The sequence below is a fragment of the Canis lupus genome, chromosome 10 (assembly GCF_011100685.1).
Source record: "Canis lupus familiaris isolate Mischka breed German Shepherd chromosome 10, alternate assembly UU_Cfam_GSD_1.0, whole genome shotgun sequence".
NCBI classification, from domain to species: Eukaryota; Metazoa; Chordata; class Mammalia; order Carnivora; family Canidae; genus Canis; species Canis lupus.
In genome coordinates, this window is record NC_049231.1 from 70,547,547 (window position 1) to 70,568,860 (window position 21,314).

At 55.0% G+C, this 21,314-nt stretch overlaps 1 protein-coding gene across 1 annotated transcript; it reads left to right on the top strand.

Annotated features, from left to right (window-relative positions):
- The first annotated feature begins 6,630 nt into the window (after nt 1-6,630).
- On the top strand, nt 6,631-16,105 carry VAX2 (ventral anterior homeobox 2). The gene is made up of 2 exons (XM_038551594.1): nt 6,631-6,831; nt 14,694-16,105. The coding sequence occupies exons 1-2, from the start codon at nt 6,631-6,633 to the stop codon at nt 15,129-15,131; spliced, it is 639 nt and encodes a 212-aa protein (XP_038407522.1). The 3' UTR covers nt 15,132-16,105.
- The last annotated feature ends 5,209 nt before the right edge of the window (nt 16,106-21,314 follow it).

Consider the following 21,314-nt stretch of genomic DNA (forward strand, 5'->3'; position numbering starts at 1 on the left):
TTTTGCATGCAGAGAGATAAGTTACTTTATTCCAAATAATGAGCAAATTGTCCAAAAGCCAGGTCTTTAATAATCCTTTCTTCCTGCTAATTTGAAATGTCTTCTTTATAGAAATTCTCATGTATGCATGGATTGCTTCCAGACTCTTGTGCCGGCATCATACCATTTTAGTTGCTGTAAACGTGTAATATGTTCTGCTGGGTGTAATGCAAGCATTTTCTCTTCATTTTTTCACCTTGTTTCTTCACTATTCTTCCATTTTCAATTTTTCCCAATAAACTTGATGAATCTTCCATAAGGAATTTTTAAAAATATTTTATTTATTTATTCATGATAGACATAGAGAGAAGCAGAGACACAGGCAGAGGAAGAAGCAGGCTCCACACCGGGAGCCCAACACAGGACTTGATCCCAGGACCCCAGGATCACGCCCTGGGCCGAAGGCAGGCGCTGAACCGCTGAGCCACCCATGGATCCCCCATAAGGAATTTTTATAATAATCACATTATAGATTAAGGCAGGAAGGACCTTGTCACACTTAAAAATCAGTATATTACCAGCTTGTTGTGTAAAGGAACTCCGCAGGTGTTAGGAGATGAAATCAGGTAGAACTTTGTGGGTGTCTCCTAGGAGAAGGACCAGGAGGGGATAATATTTGGTTCTAGAGGTCAGGGGCATTGGCTCACTATCATCACTATCATCAGACAGAGATGACCACGCTCAAGCCAAGGCTCCTCGGACAGAATCACCCTCTCCCCTTCTTCTAGGACTCACTCTTCTTTGAGGAGACCAGGAAGGCAGCAAGACTCAGGCAGGAGACGCATGCATTTTCATGCTAACAACTGTACCCACAAAGAGGCCCTGCAATTAAAGCTGTCCCTCCTTCTTGATGCTTCCTCCCTCAAACTCCACCCAGAAAAGGAACAATTTGGGTAAGGAGGCTGTGTCAACAAGGATGGGCTAGAGACAACCCTAAATCTTAGAGTTTTAATAAAGCACACATGTACTTCTCACTCACATGATAAGGGCATCACCCGTGGGCACAGGCTCACCTTGGTACTCAGAAATCCAGGCTGATGATGCTCCATCCTGACTCCTGCTTCCAGGACCATGACAGTGAGAGGAAAGAGGTGTGGCAAATTATGAACCGGTTTTTAAAGGTTCATCTGAAGGTGAACTCTTCTTTTTGGCTAAAATAAGTCATATGGTCATATCTAATTTCAAAGGGGAGAAAATTACTGCAACCCTACCATGTGCTTTGGGTGGAGTTGGAAACACTGGTGAACAGCATTCATGATTTCTCCACTAAACTTTGATGAGTGGCCTTCTCTGACCATTATAGCTAGAATAGACCCCCCCACACACACACACACTGTAGTGGTTGGTTTTAGTTATTTGGAGAAGGTCAGTAATATCCTCTTACCTTGTTTTATTGTCTTCCCAGCAGTTGTCGTTACATACACATTCATTTTTTAAATTTATTGTTTTTCTCTGTCCGCAATACAAGGTCAATGGAAGCAAGGACCTTGCTTATTTTGCTCATTTCTCTATCCCTAAACCCTGGAATAGTATTTGGCACTTAGTAGGTGCTCATTAAATATATGTTGAATATTTGAATATGTATAGTTGTTTAATTTACAACTAGTAGGATTTTACTGCATATATTATCATATCACTTTCTTTCACTTAATGTAAGTTCATATAGACACTTGGTCATTCTTTTAAATTGCTGCACTGTTTTGTAGTATGAATTACCATAATTTGTTGAGCCATTTCCTTTGTGGGAACCTTGAGGTTGCTTTCAGATTTTCAATATTTTGAACACCACTGCAGCAAATGTCCTTATATATACTTTGGAGCACATGAGTGTGTGCTTTTCTGGATAAGTACCTACTAAAATAAAATTGCTAGGGCAAAAGTTATGTGCATCTTTAATCTTGACAAATACAGGCTTAAAAGGTGGTGACAACTTACAGTCCTACATTGAGTGCGAGTGTGGAATCCCCTACAGTTCATTATTGATTTATTAACCATTCACTAATGTCTTTCCAGTCCTATAGGAGATGAATGATTTTTCATTGTTGTGTGAGTTGGTGTCATCCTAATTTCTGTGAAGCTGTGCTCATTTTTCATGTTTATTGGTCATTTGGCATTTTTTTCTGTAAATAGGCCAGATAAATTATTTGACCATTCTTTTCTACTGGACTATTTCCCTTTTTAAAAATATTTATCATTGCATTGTATAATTTCTTTTTACCATTTAAAGAAGTTTTCTCTTCAATTTTTTTAAATTACCTTGGTCTTGGTGCTTTTATCATACAAAAGGTGTTGGCTTTAATATAGTATGGTTGTAATATAGTTGTTTGTCTTTCCTTTGCAGCTCTAGTTTTATATCTTGCTCTTCCCAAGTTTAGGATTATAAAAATAGCATCCTACATTTCCTTTTAGTGCTTTTATCATTTTATAGTCTATGATTTTCTCTGTAATCCATTTGAAAATGATTGTCTCTTATGATGAAAGACAGGAATTTAACTTAATTTTATTTCAAATAGATAAGTTATAGTCACCAATCTGCTTAATTCCATTTATTGACTAGACCTTTTTCCATTGAGAAAGCTCCCATTATCACAAACTATCAATATATATGTGGGGGGGATCCCTAGGTGGCTCAATGGCTTAGCGCCTGCCTTCAGCCCAGGGTATGATCCTGGGGTCCCGGGATCGAGTCCCACATCAGGCTCCCTGCATGGAGCCTGCTTCTCCCTCTGCCTGTGTCTCTGCCTCTTTCTCCGTGTCTTTCATGAATAAATAAAAAAATCTTAAAAATATATATATGTGTGTATATATATATGCGTGGGTCCAATTGTGCACCTCGATTCCATTGTTCTCTGACTTTCAGTCATTTGAATATCATCTTCACCATTTCTGTTATATGTATGTCCCATTTATTTACTTAATATTTTAACATAATACATTTTAAGATTATCTACTTCTGCCTCGTTCTAAGCACATAAAATCATAGGTTTAAATTTGTTCCTAGTAAACATTAAGTGCATAACTTTTGATTGGATAAATGTTTATTTATGTACCATTTTAAGTCACCTTGAAAATTACAGGAGGCACTTTGGAGAAACTTTTTTTTTTAAGATTTTATTTATTTATTCATGAGAGACACAGAGATCCTGAAGTGAGGCTAGATCCCAGGACCCCGGGATCACGACCTGAGCTGAAGGCAGATGCTCAACCACTGAGCCACCAGGCACGCAGGGAAACTCTATTATATTTTTTCCACCAATGGATTTGTCCATCTCTGGAACAAAACCTCATTGTAGCTTCATGTTTTGTTCTTGTTGTTAAATGTCTCATTCTGAAATAATTTTTGACTCACAAGAAGTTGTAAAAATAGTAGAGAGAGGTCCTGACAGAGAAGCCCTGTGTATCCATGACCTACCTTGTCCCAAAAGTGACATTTTACATATCCATAAAACATTATCAAAAGCAAGAAATTGACATCAATATGATGTAATTGACTAGACCACAGATCTTTGAATTTCACCCGTCTGTACACGCACTCATTTTTTAGCCTTTATATATAGTTCTGTGACGCTTTACATTTATAGATCGGCATATCCACCGCCACGAATCAAGAGCTGGTCTGTCACCATCAAGGACCTTCCTCATGCTACTCCTTGATGGTTGTACCTCCCTTCCCTCACCGCTGGTAACCTGCCTCTGTTTTCTTCCTTTCTGGGTCCGACCTCGCGGTAGCGTCGTGCACATGGGCTCATGCAGTATGTGATCTTGGGAACCAACTCTGGTTTTCTTCACTCAGTAGAATTTCCTGGAGATTCATCCAGTTTGTTGTCTGTCAGGAGTCATTCCATTATTGCCGAGTAATATCCCATGTGTTGCGGGACCTAGTTTGCTTAAGCGCTCGCCTCCTGGAGGACACTTGGCCTGTTTCCACGGGGGCCTGTTATAAATACAGCAGCAGCTACGAACATTCACGCACAGGTTTGGGTGTGAACCCAAGATTTGCTCCTCTAGGACAAATGCCCGGGAGTATGGGCACCGAGGGCCATGCTAAGTGTAGGCTTCAGTCTTTCAGGAACTGCCAGGTCATTTTCTGGAGCGGCCGCACCTCCGCATTCCCACCGGTGGTGGATGAGGCCTCCTTGCTCGCATCCTCACCAGCCTTTGACGCTCACGGTGTTTTTTGTTTTTAGCTGTGCTAATAGGTGTCCCTCCTGGTTTAGATTTGCCTTTCCCTAATGGCTAGCGATGTTGGATATCTTTTCCTGTGCTTACTTTTACGGCGCATTTTGCTATCTGGCCGGCAGGCTGCCTTCCTGACCCCTGGGGAGAGCTGCGCCCGCCTGCTTCCCGAGTCTTAGCTCTTCTACAGGAGGAGAGGGCAGGGGCCACGTATGACGTGATCTCAGCGGTCAGGAACCCCGGCTCCGGCTCCAGCTTGGTGGGTTCGAGGAGGCCCCCTGCGAGAGTGAAGCCGAGCCGAGCAGCCGGCACCACCAGGACGCCCACACCTCCCTCCACTCTGCGCCTCCGACACACTTTTAACAAAGCAATGCCTCGGAGCCGGGTGTCCTGCGAAGTCCTGAGACTGTGTCACGATTGGAAATAATAGGGCCTGAGGAGAGGACCCCCAGTCAATGGGGTCGCAAACACTCCCCCACCTTTCCGGCATGTAGGAAGTGTCAGGGAAGGCCTGGGTCGTCCGAAGGCCTGTGGTCCCACCTGCACTTCAGGAGCAGGGCCGCAGGTCTCAAGCTCTGCCCAGTGTGGGGGGACCAGCTCTGAGCACCGCTGCGTCCCTGACCCAGACCCACCTTCTCCCCAGGGTCCACCCAGCACGAAGGTGCTGGAAGGAGCTGCGAGACACCCCGGAGGAGCAGAGGTTAGCCGGCTCTGGTAGGAGCCGGGCAGAACCAGTCTCAATCACGTGGAGGAGCCTTTGGAGGGAGAGGCGTCAGGCTCACCCTCTAGAGCAGGAATTCTAATTTAAAAAATTTTTTTTTTTACTTTTTGCATTTTTTAATTTAAATTCAATTTGCCAACGTCTAGCATAAGACCCCCAGCTCACCCCGTCAAGTGCCCTCCTCAGTGCCCGTCACCCTAGAGCAGGGATTCCAAAGTAGAGTCTCCAGCGGTGAGGCTCCCCGGAGCCCCCGGATGGACAGCCCATCCCAGAGGCAGGTCCTGTCCTGTGTCTTCCAGGGCACTGACGGACCTGTCCAGAAGATTCCATTTCTTTACCCGTGACCAGAGTTTCTCTTCATTATAGCCTAAGCACTGAATCATTAAGTATTACTACAAGAGGGTTTCAGTAAAGTAAAGCGAGGGTGTTTACACAGATGATGGAGCACGGTCAGTGTGACCTCGGGTAAGTTACTTAACATGCGTTCCTCTGTTTCCCTACCTGCAGAATGGGCTTCATAATCGTTCCGGCTTCACTGAGACATTGAGAGGGTTCAAGCACGTAGAACAGTGCCTGGCCCAGGGCAAACACGTCTAAAACATAGCAGCCTCGCCTTGCATTTCTGGCCACACTGCCAGCTCCAACTGTGCATGCGCCCCGGGGAGGGTTCGAACCCCTGCGACTTGCTCTGTTTCCTGTGCGTGCTCAGCACCACCTGTGTTGATCAGGGCTGCCTTGAGCTGGCGGGTTTTCCAGAGACACTAGTCTTTCTCTGTAATGTCAGTTCAGCTGCATTCAGCAATGTCGTAAGCTGGGAATGGTTTAGTAAATCCTACAGAATGTGATGCTGCACATTTCCACCTCCCAATTTTTGACACAAACTTTTCTAATAACTGGATTTCCAGCTCTCAGAGTGCGTATTTGAATCTCACTTTTGCCAAACGTTTTATTGTTATTTCTCAGTTTTTTTTGAGTGGGAATATCTGGTGAGTGTAGGCTGCAAGATTTTAAGTTCTCTTAAGTAGTCTTCAAAATATTGGTTATGCATGGATGGCACTGGTTTAGGACCCAAGAGGGTGGTCCTATTGTTCAGAACTAAATACGTGGGAAGTGGCAGTCTCCCCCCTAGGAGGCACCCCAGCACCTTGATGTAGTGGCAGTGGTCTTTGGGCTCTTTCCTGGGAATCCCCGCTCCCCAGGCTGCAATCCACCCCATATGGGCCAGCCTCTTCACGGACCCCAGGAGGGTCTGTGGACTGAGTGCTCACCCCTGCATGCACACCCATACACAGGGCTCAGGACCTGGCTCTGGGCACCTCCAGTAAGCCTTATCAGACCAATTCTAACCCATCCTATCCTTTACACTTGAGGATTTGGTATATCTCTTTTCTGTTTGTCCTTTCACTCTGCTGAGGGAACAGAATCCTGGCCGGGTCAGGGTGAATCCTTTCTTCCCAGGCTCTGGTAGTGGACTTGAAATTTGTAACGAGGCCCATTCACATACAAAGGCCCAATAGATACAACCTACTGCATTGGACGATTAAGGAAGCTAGGCCCAGAGACAGTAGGCAACTTGTCAGAGGTCACAGAGCCAGCCGCAGGCCCAAAGAACTCCGGTTAGATCACACTGGCTCTTGTGAAGATGATTGTTGGTGGTCTGGCTACTTAACTAGTGAACTAAACAGCCTCTTTTCATGGCCCCTGCAGATGCTAAAGGGACCATCCGGGAAATTGTCCTGCCTAAGGGCTTGGACCTGGACCGACCCAAGCGGACCCGCACGTCCTTCACAGCTGAGCAGCTATACCGCCTGGAAATGGAGTTCCAGCGCTGCCAGTACGTGGTGGGCCGTGAGCGCACTGAGCTGGCCCGCCAGCTGAACCTCTCCGAGACCCAGGTAAGAGGGCAGGGCCAGGCCCCTCCACCCTTGCCCTGCAGCCCGGAAACTTTGTGGGGTACTAGGCCTGTGGGCTGCTACAGGCAGACCCAGCTTTGGAGTTCACACGTGCATCAGGGAAAAGCTTAGAGTTATAGGTAAATCAGAGCAGTAAATATAGCGCGGATAAGAGAGAGCTGGCGTATGCCAACAGAGGGCCTTCTGAATGCATCAGGCCCTTTGGGTGGAATATGGGGAAAGGCCAGAGAAATAGGAAGGAGGGGCATCCAGGATGCAGGGAGTGACTTGGGGGGGGGGGGTGTTGGCACATGAGGGACCCTGCAGGAGAGGGTGGTGAGGTGTTGGCTTACTGGGAGCAGAGATTCCAGAGAAGAGAAGAAACATTCCAAAATTGGGTTGGGTATATCTCATTTCCCCATTCTGGGCATCTCCCCATCCTCCATACATACCCTTTATCCCACTGTACCTCAGAAGTCCTTGCTGGAGAGAAGGGGTCCGAATACCTCCTTCACCCAGGAAGGGCTTAGGATTTTAACAGTAATAAGCTTAGCCCAAAGGAAAAACTTTTGTGAAGTGAGCACCCACTCTGTGCGAATGGAGGTGTTTGAGTCTGGTACCAGAGACACAAGAAAACAATAATGATAATAATGCTGCTGGGTGCCCACTGTGCCCCGGAGTGGCTCCAAGTGCCCTGCATACGGGATTTCACTGAGGCCTCCCCACAACCCGACAACCCAACGGTGCAATTACCAGAGCTAGGATTTGGGCAAGCAGTCTGTCATCTTTATGCTATCTCTAAACTGGCGGCCATCCTAGAGCTTGTAAAGAATGATCCGGAGACCCTTATTGAGCAACAGCTCTAGAAAATCCCTTCTCTTTTCCTAGGCCGGGGGCTGGCAGAGACTATAAGGCACAGCTAACAGTTACTGAGACCTTCCTCTGTCCCAGGCTCTGGTACTCGACATGTTCCAACTCATTTAGTCCTCGCTGTGACCGTGTGGGGAGAGCGTGAGGTTTCTCTTCAGACAACACTCCTGACACCAGCTGTGTGGGATGTTTTCCAACAGCAACCAGACCGCCCATTCCCTAGCCCCAAGCGAGTGTCAAGCTACTCGATTCAATTCTGCCCCGGACTCCTGGGGTGAGCACAGATGATGCAGGCTAAGGCTCAGTCTCACTGGGCATCTACATCAGATGCCACATGCAAGGCCCCAGGGCCACCGGTACCTCTCTGATGGAGCAGCTATAAAGTTGGGGGTTCCCACCTCTCCCTCCTCAGGTTTGGAAATTTGTTGGAATGGCTTGCAGAACTCAGGAAAGCACTTTACTTTCATTTACAGGCTTATGGTAAAGGATACAATTCAGAAATAGCCACATTTGGTGGAAGGGGGAGATAGAGCCAAATGGAAGAGATGCATAGAGCAAGATGTTGGGGTGGGGTGTTCAGGGAGCTTCTATACCATTTCTGGGTGCCACCCACCAGCACCGCCACGTGATCCCCAACCCAGAAGCTCTCTGAATCTTACTGTTCAAGAGTTTTTGTAACCCAGCCCCTCCCCGCTCTCCAGAGGGCAAGTGTGGGGGGCCCAACCCCCTAATCACAGGTGCAGTCTCTGGGACCACTGCTGCACCCTGAACCCAGGCAGAGCCCACCCTGAGTCACCTTGTTAGAATGAACTCAGGTGCAGTTTATTTATTTTTTAAAAAAGAATTTACTTATTTATTCATGAGAGACACAGAGAGAGGCAGAGACGCGGGCAGAGGGAGAAGCAGGCTCTATGCAGGGAGCCCGATGCGGCACTCGGTCTCGGGTTTCCAGGATCAGGCCCTGGGCTGAAGGCGGTGCTAAACCACTGAGCCACCCGGGCTGCCCTCACCTGGTCTTTATAAAAAGATGGCTTTATGGGTAATATTATCTCCATTTCAGGGAACTGAGAGAGGTAAGTAACTTGCCCTAGGTTCTAGAGCTAAAATTCTGTGGAATCCTCCTTATACATACCCGTAGCTTTGTTAAGAATATTGCTGAATACCTCCTATGTACCAGGCCCCGTTCTAGGCACCAGAGACATAGCAGAGAACAACGTAGACCAGGCACCGTGCAGCGTACGCCCTGAGTGAGAAAGATGGCATTTACAAGAGTTAGTGGGTGCTAGGAAGCAGATAAAACATGGTATGCTGAGGCCTGGAAATCTTTCCCTGGGGTGGTCAGGGGAGGCCTCTTTGAGGAGGTGAATGACAGTGGCCGGGGTGTGAATGACAGGGAAGAGGCAGAGGAAGAGCTAGGAGAGGAGGAGTCAAGACTCAGGGTAACTGTGAAGGCCTGGAAGTGAGAACTAGCACAGAATGTTCTGAAGTGTCCGAAGGCCAGTGTGGCTGGAGTCAGAGTGTAATAGGGAAGGCGGGTGGGACACAGCAGGTGGTGTTTAGAGACCATGGTGAGGTGTTGAGGGGAGAGTGACACGAGGGGACTGGCATTACAGAGGCCACTCTGTCACCTGGAGAAGGGGGACGAGAGGCCGAGGTGGGGCTCTGAGCGCCGGTGGAGGAGTGAACTGGTCTAATCCAAATCTCTAATTTGGAGGTGGCATCTGTTAGGACTTGCTCATCAGGAATTATGTGCACGGGGCAAAGGAAAAAGAAGTGGTTTGGTGGGGTACAGGCGTATGATGGGAACTGGCCAACGAGCCCACGTAACGGGTTGAGAAAGCTGGGGAGGAGCAGGACACTGGAGAGCAATCTAGCGTTTTGTTTGGGATCGGTTCAGTTTGAGATCCAGGTGGAGATGTCGGGAAGACATGTCAGATTTTTCTCAGGGGGCTGCTGTTTCTCTGATTTACCTGCAGCTCTTTTAGGGGAAAGGATAAGAGACTCCTTCACGTGTGCTCAAATAACAGATGGACCCCGGAGGGATGAACCAGGAGGCACAATCTTGTGTCAGCCCAGGAACAGGAAGCATGCTGTAGCCACCCCTGGTAGGGAACCGAAGCTGAGGTTCATTTGGGGCCTGGGGGCTTCAACACCATGTGCCGCCCCCTCCCCACCCCGGGGCTCCCCAGAGTCCGCCCGCACCTGCTCTCAAGAGGTTGCCTCTGTCCACGGCTCCTCCTCCTGCCAACCAGCATCTTTACCCCCTTCCTGGGTAGCAGGAGGGCCCTAATTTAGGTGGAGAAAATGTGGGTTGACTCAGGACTCCCTTCTCGTTCCCTCTCTCTGTCTTAGCTTCTATGTGCCTGGTTACGTAGCGGGCACCCCTGGTGAGAATCCCCCTTGCGGGACCTGGGGGGACCGTGAAGCCTTCCCTCCCCACCGCCTGCACAGCTCTCAGAGGAGGCCCGTGAGCCCCTGGCCCACCCGGAGCGCACGTGCCCTTCTCCACATCGGAGAACTAGGACGGGCCCCTTGGTACAGTTGTCCCGGTGTTTAGGAACTCCCGACACACTTGGTCGCCTTGCCTTGTTTCAAGGAGACGTGTGGTGCTCGGTTAAGCCAGGGCTTCTCAAAGTATGGTCTGCAGACCGCCTTACGAGGAACCCCTGAGATTCTCATTAAAATACAGATTCCTGGGATCCCTGGGTGGTGCAGCGGTTTAGCGCCTGCCTTTGGCCCAGGGCACGATCCTGGAGAGCCGGGATCGAATCCCACATCGGGCTCCCGGTGCGTGGAGCCTGCTTCTCCCTCTGCCTGTGTCTCTGCCTCTCTCTCTCTTTGTGTGACTATCATAAATAAATAAAAAAAAAATTTAAAAATAATAATAAAAAAAAATACAGATTCCTGGCTCAGGTTTCGCGTGCAGCCCACAGGTTCCGAGTCAGAATTTCTGGGGAGGACCTGACAACCTCTCTGTTTTTCAGCTGATGTGGGACCACGTTGCTTGACAGACTTCAGTGTCCACCAGAGGCTTTACTAAATCCGCTATTATTAGCTTGGATAAGAGCAGCTCCGGCTCTCTGACAATTATCTTCAGCCCCATACCTGGGGCTCTGCCCCCATGACTTCTTCCAGAACAGCAGAATAGCTGGTACCTTCCAGGTCACAAAAACCAGGGCCATCCCAGATCCGCAAGTACCGGTCATGGGAATGTGCCCAGTCACGGGAAGTAGCCCCTTAAAGATTAAGGCCATTTCCAAATCGATCATGAGGCTTGGGATTGAGCACCGCCACGAGCCTCAAGAGGGTGACAGATGATCTCCCAGAAAGTACCTCCGTGGCCCTGGCAGGCAGCTGGGAACCACAGCCCTCCCCTGTGTGTGCGGGCGGCTCACAGTGTGGTCCAGTGGAGGATGCGGGTGGGGAGGGTGGAGAGGGTGGGGAGGGGGAAGTGAAGGCACCCAGGGAGTTGGGCGGGGGAGCAGGAGGGGGAGGAGGTGAGATGCGGCCTGCAGGGAGACCGCAGCAGGGCAGCCAGAAGGCAAGGGGGAGGCCAGCGCCTCAGGAAGTATGCTTCTGCACAGGACCCAGGCCTCCCCGAAGACCATACCCAGATTTAACCCTGAGAGAGGGGGTCCCTGCAGCGGAACTGAAGGCTTCCTGGAGGAAGGAGGGACAAACCCAGAGGCTCTGAACCTGCCTCTCACTCAGTTTGGCCCTTGTTTGCTGAGCCTTATGAGTCAGCCCTTTGGGGACCATGGGACTGCTGGTAGGAAGTAGTCAGGCGGGGCGCCTCTCCCCCACCTTTGCAGCTCCAGCTCCTTCTACCTCAGTTCACAGGTTAGATTCATACACAGAAAAAAATTTTTTAAAGAGTTTATTTATTCATTCATGAGAGACACAGAGAGGCAGAGGGAGAAGCAGGCTCCATGCAGGGAGCCCGATGCGGGACTCGATCCCGGGACCCCAGGATCACGCCCTGGGCTGGAGGCAGATGCTCAACCACTGAGCCACCCAGGCCTCCCACGCACAGAAATTTTTTTGAAAATACGGATGTGTGGGCCCCACCGGGTGTGGGCATCAGGATTTAGAAGAAAATGATCTCAAAGTGCAGCCCAGACTGACAACCACCGACGTGGTCCATAAGGGCCCAAGAAATGGGCATGCCAGCCCCCAGCCCTGGCCTCCCCTCCTCTCCTCCCCTCCCTAGGGACTCCCCAACCCGGGGAGCCCACGCCTCTCTCTTCCTGCTGCCCCAGAGCTGCAGGACAGGACACCCGTAAAACCTCTGTCATTCCTTACGGCTCATCCCCCTTGTTAGTGCCACCCCCTTTGTTGCTGGGAGTGGGTCGGTGCCACCCTCCCCCTAGACCCTCAGCTTCGCCAGGACAGGAATCCTGACTTCTGAGTCTGGCCTCTCCCGCTGGTTCGGTGCTAGGATAGGCCAGGCACCATGTGAAGTCCTCTGCGTGGACGTCTGTATCTGATCCCTGCAACAGCCCACGTATTTTTGTCCCTGTTTCTGAGATGAGAAGCTGAGGCTGGGACATTCTTGGGGTGGTATCTAGGTCCTAAAAGGGTGGCTGCTTAGCAAGGCAGAAGCCAGGAGGCTTCCCAGCAGGGGAGAGGAAGGCAGAGACCCACAGAGCCGCTTCCCCAGGTGTCTGACTGGATCCTTTCCTGGAGCAATTGAGATCCCAGGAGTGACAAACTAACATTTTCTTCTTTCCAGTCGCTTCCTTCAGCCACATTTGGTCGAATGTCCCTTGGCCTTCCCTGACTGATATCCCCTTCATATGTCAACTCTTGGGTGCCCGTGAGGCTCGGTTAAGCATCTGCCTTCAGCTCGGGTCATGATCTTGGGATCCGGGGGTCGAGCCCCCCATCGGGCTCTTTGCTCCGTGGGGAGCCTGCTTCTCCCTCTCTCTACCTGCCACTCCCCCTACATGTGCTCTTTCTGTCAAAAAAGTAAATAAAATCTTAAAAAAATAAAAAAATAAAAAATAAATGTCACCTCTTCAGAGAGGCTGTGTTTGCCACCCAGTAGTAAGCCAGCCTTTCCCCCTTAATCCTTCAGCCTTTTCCCAAAGCAGCGCCTCTCAAAGTGCGGCTCTGGGGCGGGTGTCCCCCTCAAACTGTTACCTGCCCAGGAAGGTTAGGTGCAGAAATGGAGAGTAAGTGCAATTCATTTTAATTGTATTTGACAAAATCATTGGTTCACAACACACTGGAAACTTTATAAAGTGGTTCCTTAGCACGAATAATTCGAGAGACCCTGCTCCAGGCACTGAGCGCCCCGACAGTCACTGCCGTTCTCGCTGCCGTTCTTCATCCGTGTCCCCTCCCACGGAGGGTTTGCTCTGCTCTCATCACTGCTGATGCCCTGAGTCCGAGGCGGCACCTGGCAGGTAGAGGGCACCCAGTGCACCTCTGCAGGATGAATGATTGAGGGAATGAATGATGTGTCCAATCGCAAGTGGATCCCGCAACCTTCTGGTTAATTTCCATCATTGAAACTCAGTCCAAACCCATTTATTTACTTATTTTTTATTTTTTAAAGATTTTATTTATCTATTCATGAGAGACACGGAGAGAGGCAGAGACACAGGCAGAGGGACTCGACGCGGGACTCGATCCCGGGACCCCGGGGTCATGCCCTGGGCTGAAGGCAGATGCTCCACTGCTGAGCCCCCCGGGCCTCCCAAGTCCCGTCCCAAACACCAAACCCACACCTGTTTCAGATCTCGTCCTCCCCTTCCCCACTTGGAACAGGTTGACTCACTGTTGGCGCCCGGGGCGTGGTGGCTCCTAGGAGGTGGTGTCGTGAGGCCTTGCCCCAGGAGGCTTCACCCGACCCTCATCCGCACCCAGGCAGCCCTCCCACTCCGGCCTCCGCCTCCTCCCAGCCTCTGGGCTCCTTCACCGGAGCCATAGGAGTTGCCGGCCCCCCTTACGCTCTCCCAAAGCTGGAGGCCACCAGCAAGGCCTCCCCACCCTTTCCTGGGCACGCCCTCCACCCAGTGCCCCCATTTGTCCTGCTGGCACACCCTGCCCCAGCCAGCTGCCAGCCTCCTCGAACCTCCCGGCCAAGAGTCTGTGCTCCCAGGACACCAGTGCGGGTGCAGGGGGGGAGTGGGGGGGGGCGGTGGGCCTACAGATGCTGTGCAAGTGCTCCAGCTGGGCCATGAGCATCAGACTGTCTCTCCGCCCGCACCTCTAGGCCCTATGCAAGATTCTTCTGGAGACTGCTCCTTGCCTTCTGTGAGGGGTTGCCCTTGCCTTCTCCCAGGGGGAGGGGATCCCAGCACCATGGGGGCTGACCACTGAGCTTCCCTCCCAGCCTATGGTTTCTTCCATACACGAGGACGGGCCTTGGAGCCCCGGGTGCTGGGCAGTGGAGGCGGCTGGATCGGCCTCCTCTCATAGACCTTGACAAAGGGCCCCCCCCCGCCCTGTCGTTGGTGGCTCCATTTAGGCTGTGGAGGACTTGGCACCTGGTTGTCCCCAAGCTTGCGTCTCCAGGTTTGGCCTTGGCCAGTGGCCTTCAACCTCCTGCCACACTGGGTGTCCTGTTGAGGAGCCTGGCCTCTGCAGCTGAAGGGCTCATGCAGATTGGGATGGAGAGCTCACCTGGGAGGGGGTGTGGGGGTCCCAGGACAGCCGAGGTGAGCTGGTCCCCAGGCCGGCAGCCCACCCCCGCCCACTTTGGGCCTCCCTACCGGTGAGTGCTCTGCAAGGCTGAGGGATGTCGCCACCAGGAGTCTGTGCCCACCTTCTAGATCATACCCTGCGACCACGATTTGGGGCCAGGGTCCCTGACTGGCTGGCGCAGAGCGGCCGAGCGGGGAAGACCTAACGACACTCTGAATGCTCTTCTTCCCCCTTTCACTCCACCCTTGCTGCCCTGCTCCCCCCTCCCTGGCCCTCCACGACCTCCTCGCACTTTGCCTGTCTCCTGTCCCTTCCTGACACCCCTCCCCACCCTCGGCCCCAAGGTCAAGGTCTGGTTCCAGAATCGCCGCACCAAGCAGAAGAAAGACCAGAGCAGGGACCTGGAGAAGCGGACGTCCTCCGAGGCCTCCGAGGCCTTTGCCACCTCCAACATCCTGCGGCTGCTGGAGCAGGGCCGGCTGCTGTCCGTGCCCAGGGCGCCCGGCCTCGTGGCGCTGAGCCCTGGCCCTCTGGGCCTGCCTGCCGGCCACCGGGGCGCCTCGCCGGGAGACCCCAGGAAGTCCTCCCCGTGCCTCAACCCCCTGACCTCGGCCTCCGCGTCCCCGCCGCTGCCACCGCCTCCGCCAACCCTCTGCTTCCCCTCTGCCCCCCTCCTGGACCTCCCTGCCTGCTGTGAACTCGGTTCCTCGGCCTTCGAGCCCTACAGCCGGCTAGAACGGAGAGTGGGCAGCCCTGGTGGTGGCAAAAAAGCCAACGTTTAGGCCTCCACCGCCCCCCGCGACCCCGAGTCCCCGAGCACGGCACTGCCCCTGACTCCCCTGCCCCATGGACTGCCCCGAGCAGGCACCAGACGGGGGCAGCCGCACACCTGGCCCTGCCCCCCCAGACTGTGGACCAGGAGGCCTGGGTCCCGCGGCTCGTGTGTGTGAGTGCAGTGTGCGTGCGTGTGCCTCTCACTGAAATAAAGGAAAACAATGACAAGAAGGGAAACAGAGTCCCCGCAGCACCACCCCTGCCCCTCAGTGCCCCTCTCCTTCTCCTCACTGGGGAGGAAAATGGGCTGAGCCAGGGGAGCTCAAGGGGAGGGGCAGAGCCAGAGCCCTGTCCACAGTTCGGGGGCGGGGGTACCCCGTGTGGCTGACGGGCACCCCTCTCCGGCTCCCAACTAGAGCCCCCCCTCGGGCACCGCAAAGCCGTGGTGGCATTGCCAACGCTTTTGTTGGTTAAACATTGCTCTGTGCCAGCAAGCTCCTCTGAAACGAGGACCCTTGAGAGGTAGGAATGGGAAATCCTTGGAGGGGGGACAGCGAAGGTGAGAGCCAGAGCCCGGCGGTCGGTGCAGAGCTCCCCGAGCCTCCGAGCAGGCCGTCACCCTCGCCAGGCCCCGAAGCACTTCTCAAAGGTGTTTTGTTGTTGTTGTTGTTGTTCAAGTAAGACACTTGCATTTAACTGTTTGCTTTGCGAGGACTGTGGATCCAGGAGGTTGCAAAGATGCCTCAGAGAATTCCTCGTACCCTCCACGCAGTTCCCCCAGGGGCTGCTTTCTCCGTAACCCAGGTTGACGGCAGGACTGGTGCTGCGTGCGTAGCTCCCCGTGAGGTGTGTGGGGCCCCCGCACTGCAGCCGGGGTGCGGCACTGCCATGAGCGCAGGGCCCCCGCCTTCCCAAACCCCCCACCCACGAGCCATCTTCCAAACAATGGGAATCATGAGAGAGGGACAAGGGACCAGAAATGGGTTCTCAGGCCAGAGGATGGAGGTGAGGGTTCAACCCGGGGCGGGGGGGGGGGGGGTGTACAAAGAGGAGCACGGTTTGTTCCAGGCTGCTCTGGGACACACATACTTGGTTTCAGATCGGCTGTCCTGGGTCACCCAGACCGGGCCTGGGTGACCGTGCTTCCTCCCTTCCCTCTGCGCGGGCGTACGGTTTGGGCAGGTGCTTCGACGTCCCCAGACGCCCTGAGTCTGGAACGAAACAGGAGGGTGCCCGGGGCATGCCTTGGGCTCAGTGGGCCGAGATACCACCTAGTGTCCACCTTGCCTGTCCAGCCGTCCGTGCCACTGACTGCGTCAGCCACTTGACACCAGGAGGGCTCCTCCGTTTGTCCATTCTGCTCTGAGCTGAGGAGTGTCAGGGCAGCCCTCCTGCATGAGCCCCGGGGCGGGGGGGGGGGGGGGGTGGCGTATGGAAAGGTGAGGCACGGTCCTGTGATAGGGTGGAGGGACACCTTCCCTGTTCCTGCAAAGTTCTCAATACTATGAGACAGAAAAGCTTAAAGCGACCCAAGTCTGACAGAGGAGACATAAGCTCAGCTCTTTGGGGGCCCAGAGTCTAGGGCAGTGACAAGAGAGAATTGTCCAAAGGGCGCAACCAAGGAAAGACACCAGCTGTGTGCTGGGCCCAGAGTGCTGGAGGAGGCAGGGAGGGCTTCCTGCAGGAGGCGGCCCTGGACCTGGCACAAGAATGATCCTCTAGATGTTCCAAAAAAGATGCCAGTGGAATTGTGCGGGGGGAGAAGTGCCCAGGTACTTCTGTACCCGGTAAGGGCAGGGGGTGCAGGGTGAGGACCGGCAGAGACGCTGAGGCAGACAGGCGAGGGAGGGCAGCCTGCCAGAAAGGGCCGTGGTGGGGAGCTGGGGAGGGGCCCTCAGGTCCCACGGGGAGGAGCTGCGGGGGGCCACAGCCGCCAGCCCTGCCCCTCCCCACCACCTGCTGAGGTGGTTAGGGCACCGCCCCACCTGGAGGAGCTCTCCCGGGCGGGGGGGCGGGGGCAGGGGAGGGGCGGCGGCTGGTCACCGTCTCCAGCTCTAGCCCGGTGTAGGGTGTAGGCTCGGGTACTTCGCTCCCGCCTGCCGCCTCGCCATGGCCTTGAAGGTAGACAGTAGGCCCGGGGGGCTCCCCGGCAGTGGCTGTGACCTGGGCCCCGCCCGAGAACACATGCAGGCCGTCACCCGGAACTACATCACCCACCCCCGAGTCAGTGAGTACAGCCCCCGCGGTGGGTGGGGTTGGGTGGGCTGCTGGTGGCTCTGCTTCTCAGGCTCAGGGCACGAGACGATCTGAGACAGAGGAAGATCTGGCGGGGGGGCTGCGGTCTCCGTCCAGCAGGGTGACTCGATGGACCGCCTGGACAAGGGGCCCCTCTGTAGATGGAGGGATGGGGTCCCCACCCAGGCTAGCCCGCGTTCTCAGGATGGGGAAGTACATGCCACTGCGAGTGCTGTCAACGGGTCCGTGTCACCTGGGCCTTCTCGGGGCAGGTGTCTGTGTATAAGCCACGTGCCTGTGTCTGCTCGCGCTCCCACCCTCACCTGGGTGAGGATATGTGTAAATCTGTGTGGCAGCTTGCATGTGTGTATGATCAGAGTGAGGAAATGTGTGACAGTACCTGTGCACGCTTTTACACTCAGGGTGAGTGTGTGTGTCCACGCACGAGCGTGTGGCTCACGGGGAGAACGTGGGTACGTGGCCAGGGGAGGTCGTGTGTCTGTGTCCATACAGCTGGGCGACGGAGAGTGTGTGCCGTGGCCTTGGGTGCCGAGGGCTCGGAGGGGGCGATCCCGAGGTGCGCCGGTATCGAGGGCCCAGACACCAGTAGGGCTCTGAGGGCCGGAGGGAGCACCCCCTCATCTCTCCTTGCCAAGGTCACTCTCCAGTTCTCAGGCAGCCCAGCTCACTGGAGTAAACCGGCCTGTCCAGCCCCAGCCAGGCAGGGCCTGAGGCTCCTGACAGGGTGTGTGTGGGGAGAAGCTGGCCTAGCACCCCCGCCCCCCAGTTACCCAGGCCATAGGGGGAGGGGCCACCTGCCAGGGCAGCCTGAGAGCTGGGTCTGCATTGAATGGGGCTGGCATCCACCCAGAAGGGACCAAGTGCCCAGTGGGCAGGCCCAGGGTGCAGGTTCACAACACACTGGAAACTTTATAAAGTGGTTCCTTAGCACGAATAATTCGAGAGACCCTGCTCCAGGCACTGAGCGCCCCGACAGTCACTGCCGTTCTCGCTGCCGTTCTTCATCCGTGTCCCCTCCCACGGAGGGTTTGCTCTGCTCTCATCACTGCTGATGCCCTGAGTCCGAGGCGGCACCTGGCAGGTAGAGGGCACCCAGTGCACCTCTGCAGGATGAATGATTGAGGGAATGAATGATGTGTCCAATCGCAAGTGGATCCCGCAACCTTCTGGTTAATTTCCATCATTGAAACTCAGTCCAAACCCATTTATTTACTTATTTTTTATTTTTTAAAGATTTTATTTATCTATTCATGAGAGACACGGAGAGAGGCAGAGACACAGGCAGAGGGACTCGACGCGGGACTCGATCCCGGGACCCCGGGGTCATGCCCTGGGCTGAAGGCAGATGCTCCACTGCTGAGCCCCCCGGGCCTCCCAAGTCCCGTCCCAAACACCAAACCCACACCTGTTTCAGATCTCGTCCTCCCCTTCCCCACTTGGAACAGGTTGACTCACTGTTGGCGCCCGGGGCGTGGTGGCTCCTAGGAGGTGGTGTCGTGAGGCCTTGCCCCAGGAGGCTTCACCCGACCCTCATCCGCACCCAGGCAGCCCTCCCACTCCGGCCTCCGCCTCCTCCCAGCCTCTGGGCTCCTTCACCGGAGCCATAGGAGTTGCCGGCCCCCCTTACGCTCTCCCAAAGCTGGAGGCCACCAGCAAGGCCTCCCCACCCTTTCCTGGGCACGCCCTCCACCCAGTGCCCCCATTTGTCCTGCTGGCACACCCTGCCCCAGCCAGCTGCCAGCCTCCTCGAACCTCCCGGCCAAGAGTCTGTGCTCCCAGGACACCAGTGCGGGTGCAGGGGGGGAGTGGGGGGGGGCGGTGGGCCTACAGATGCTGTGCAAGTGCTCCAGCTGGGCCATGAGCATCAGACTGTCTCTCCGCCCGCACCTCTAGGCCCTATGCAAGATTCTTCTGGAGACTGCTCCTTGCCTTCTGTGAGGGGTTGCCCTTGCCTTCTCCCAGGGGGAGGGGATCCCAGCACCATGGGGGCTGACCACTGAGCTTCCCTCCCAGCCTATGGTTTCTTCCATACACGAGGACGGGCCTTGGAGCCCCGGGTGCTGGGCAGTGGAGGCGGCTGGATCGGCCTCCTCTCATAGACCTTGACAAAGGGCCCCCCCCGCCCTGTCGTTGGTGGCTCCATTTAGGCTGTGGAGGACTTGGCACCTGGTTGTCCCCAAGCTTGCGTCTCCAGGTTTGGCCTTGGCCAGTGGCCTTCAACCTCCTGCCACACTGGGTGTCCTGTTGAGGAGCCTGGCCTCTGCAGCTGAAGGGCTCATGCAGATTGGGATGGAGAGCTCACCTGGGAGGGGGTGTGGGGGTCCCAGGACAGCCGAGGTGAGCTGGTCCCCAGGCCGGCAGCCCACCCCCGCCCACTTTGGGCCTCCCTACCGGTGAGTGCTCTGCAAGGCTGAGGGATGTCGCCACCAGGAGTCTGTGCCCACCTTCTAGATCATACCCTGCGACCACGATTTGGGGCCAGGGTCCCTGACTGGCTGGCGCAGAGCGGCCGAGCGGGGAAGACCTAACGACACTCTGAATGCTCTTCTTCCCCCTTTCACTCCACCCTTGCTGCCCTGCTCCCCCCTCCCTGGCCCTCCACGACCTCCTCGCACTTTGCCTGTCTCCTGTCCCTTCCTGACACCCCTCCCCACCCTCGGCCCCAAGGTCAAGGTCTGGTTCCAGAATCGCCGCACCAAGCAGAAGAAAGACCAGAGCAGGGACCTGGAGAAGCGGACGTCCTCCGAGGCCTCCGAGGCCTTTGCCACCTCCAACATCCTGCGGCTGCTGGAGCAGGGCCGGCTGCTGTCCGTGCCCAGGGCGCCCGGCCTCGTGGCGCTGAGCCCTGGCCCTCTGGGCCTGCCTGCCGGCCACCGGGGCGCCTCGCCGGGAGACCCCAGGAAGTCCTCCCCGTGCCTCAACCCCCTGACCTCGGCCTCCGCGTCCCCGCCGCTGCCACCGCCTCCGCCAACCCTCTGCTTCCCCTCTGCCCCCCTCCTGGACCTCCCTGCCTGCTGTGAACTCGGTTCCTCGGCCTTCGAGCCCTACAGCCGGCTAGAACGGAGAGTGGGCAGCCCTGGTGGTGGCAAAAAAGCCAACGTTTAGGCCTCCACCGCCCCCCGCGACCCCGAGTCCCCGAGCACGGCACTGCCCCTGACTCCCCTGCCCCATGGACTGCCCCGAGCAGGCACCAGACGGGGGCAGCCGCACACCTGGCCCTGCCCCCCCAGACTGTGGACCAGGAGGCCTGGGTCCCGCGGCTCGTGTGTGTGAGTGCAGTGTGCGTGCGTGTGCCTCTCACTGAAATAAAGGAAAACAATGACAAGAAGGGAAACAGAGTCCCCGCAGCACCACCCCTGCCCCTCAGTGCCCCTCTCCTTCTCCTCACTGGGGAGGAAAATGGGCTGAGCCAGGGGAGCTCAAGGGGAGGGGCAGAGCCAGAGCCCTGTCCACAGTTCGGGGGCGGGGGTACCCCGTGTGGCTGACGGGCACCCCTCTCCGGCTCCCAACTAGAGCCCCCCCTCGGGCACCGCAAAGCCGTGGTGGCATTGCCAACGCTTTTGTTGGTTAAACATTGCTCTGTGCCAGCAAGCTCCTCTGAAACGAGGACCCTTGAGAGGTAGGAATGGGAAATCCTTGGAGGGGGGACAGCGAAGGTGAGAGCCAGAGCCCGGCGGTCGGTGCAGAGCTCCCCGAGCCTCCGAGCAGGCCGTCACCCTCGCCAGGCCCCGAAGCACTTCTCAAAGGTGTTTTGTTGTTGTTGTTGTTGTTCAAGTAAGACACTTGCATTTAACTGTTTGCTTTGCGAGGACTGTGGATCCAGGAGGTTGCAAAGATGCCTCAGAGAATTCCTCGTACCCTCCACGCAGTTCCCCCAGGGGCTGCTTTCTCCGTAACCCAGGTTGACGGCAGGACTGGTGCTGCGTGCGTAGCTC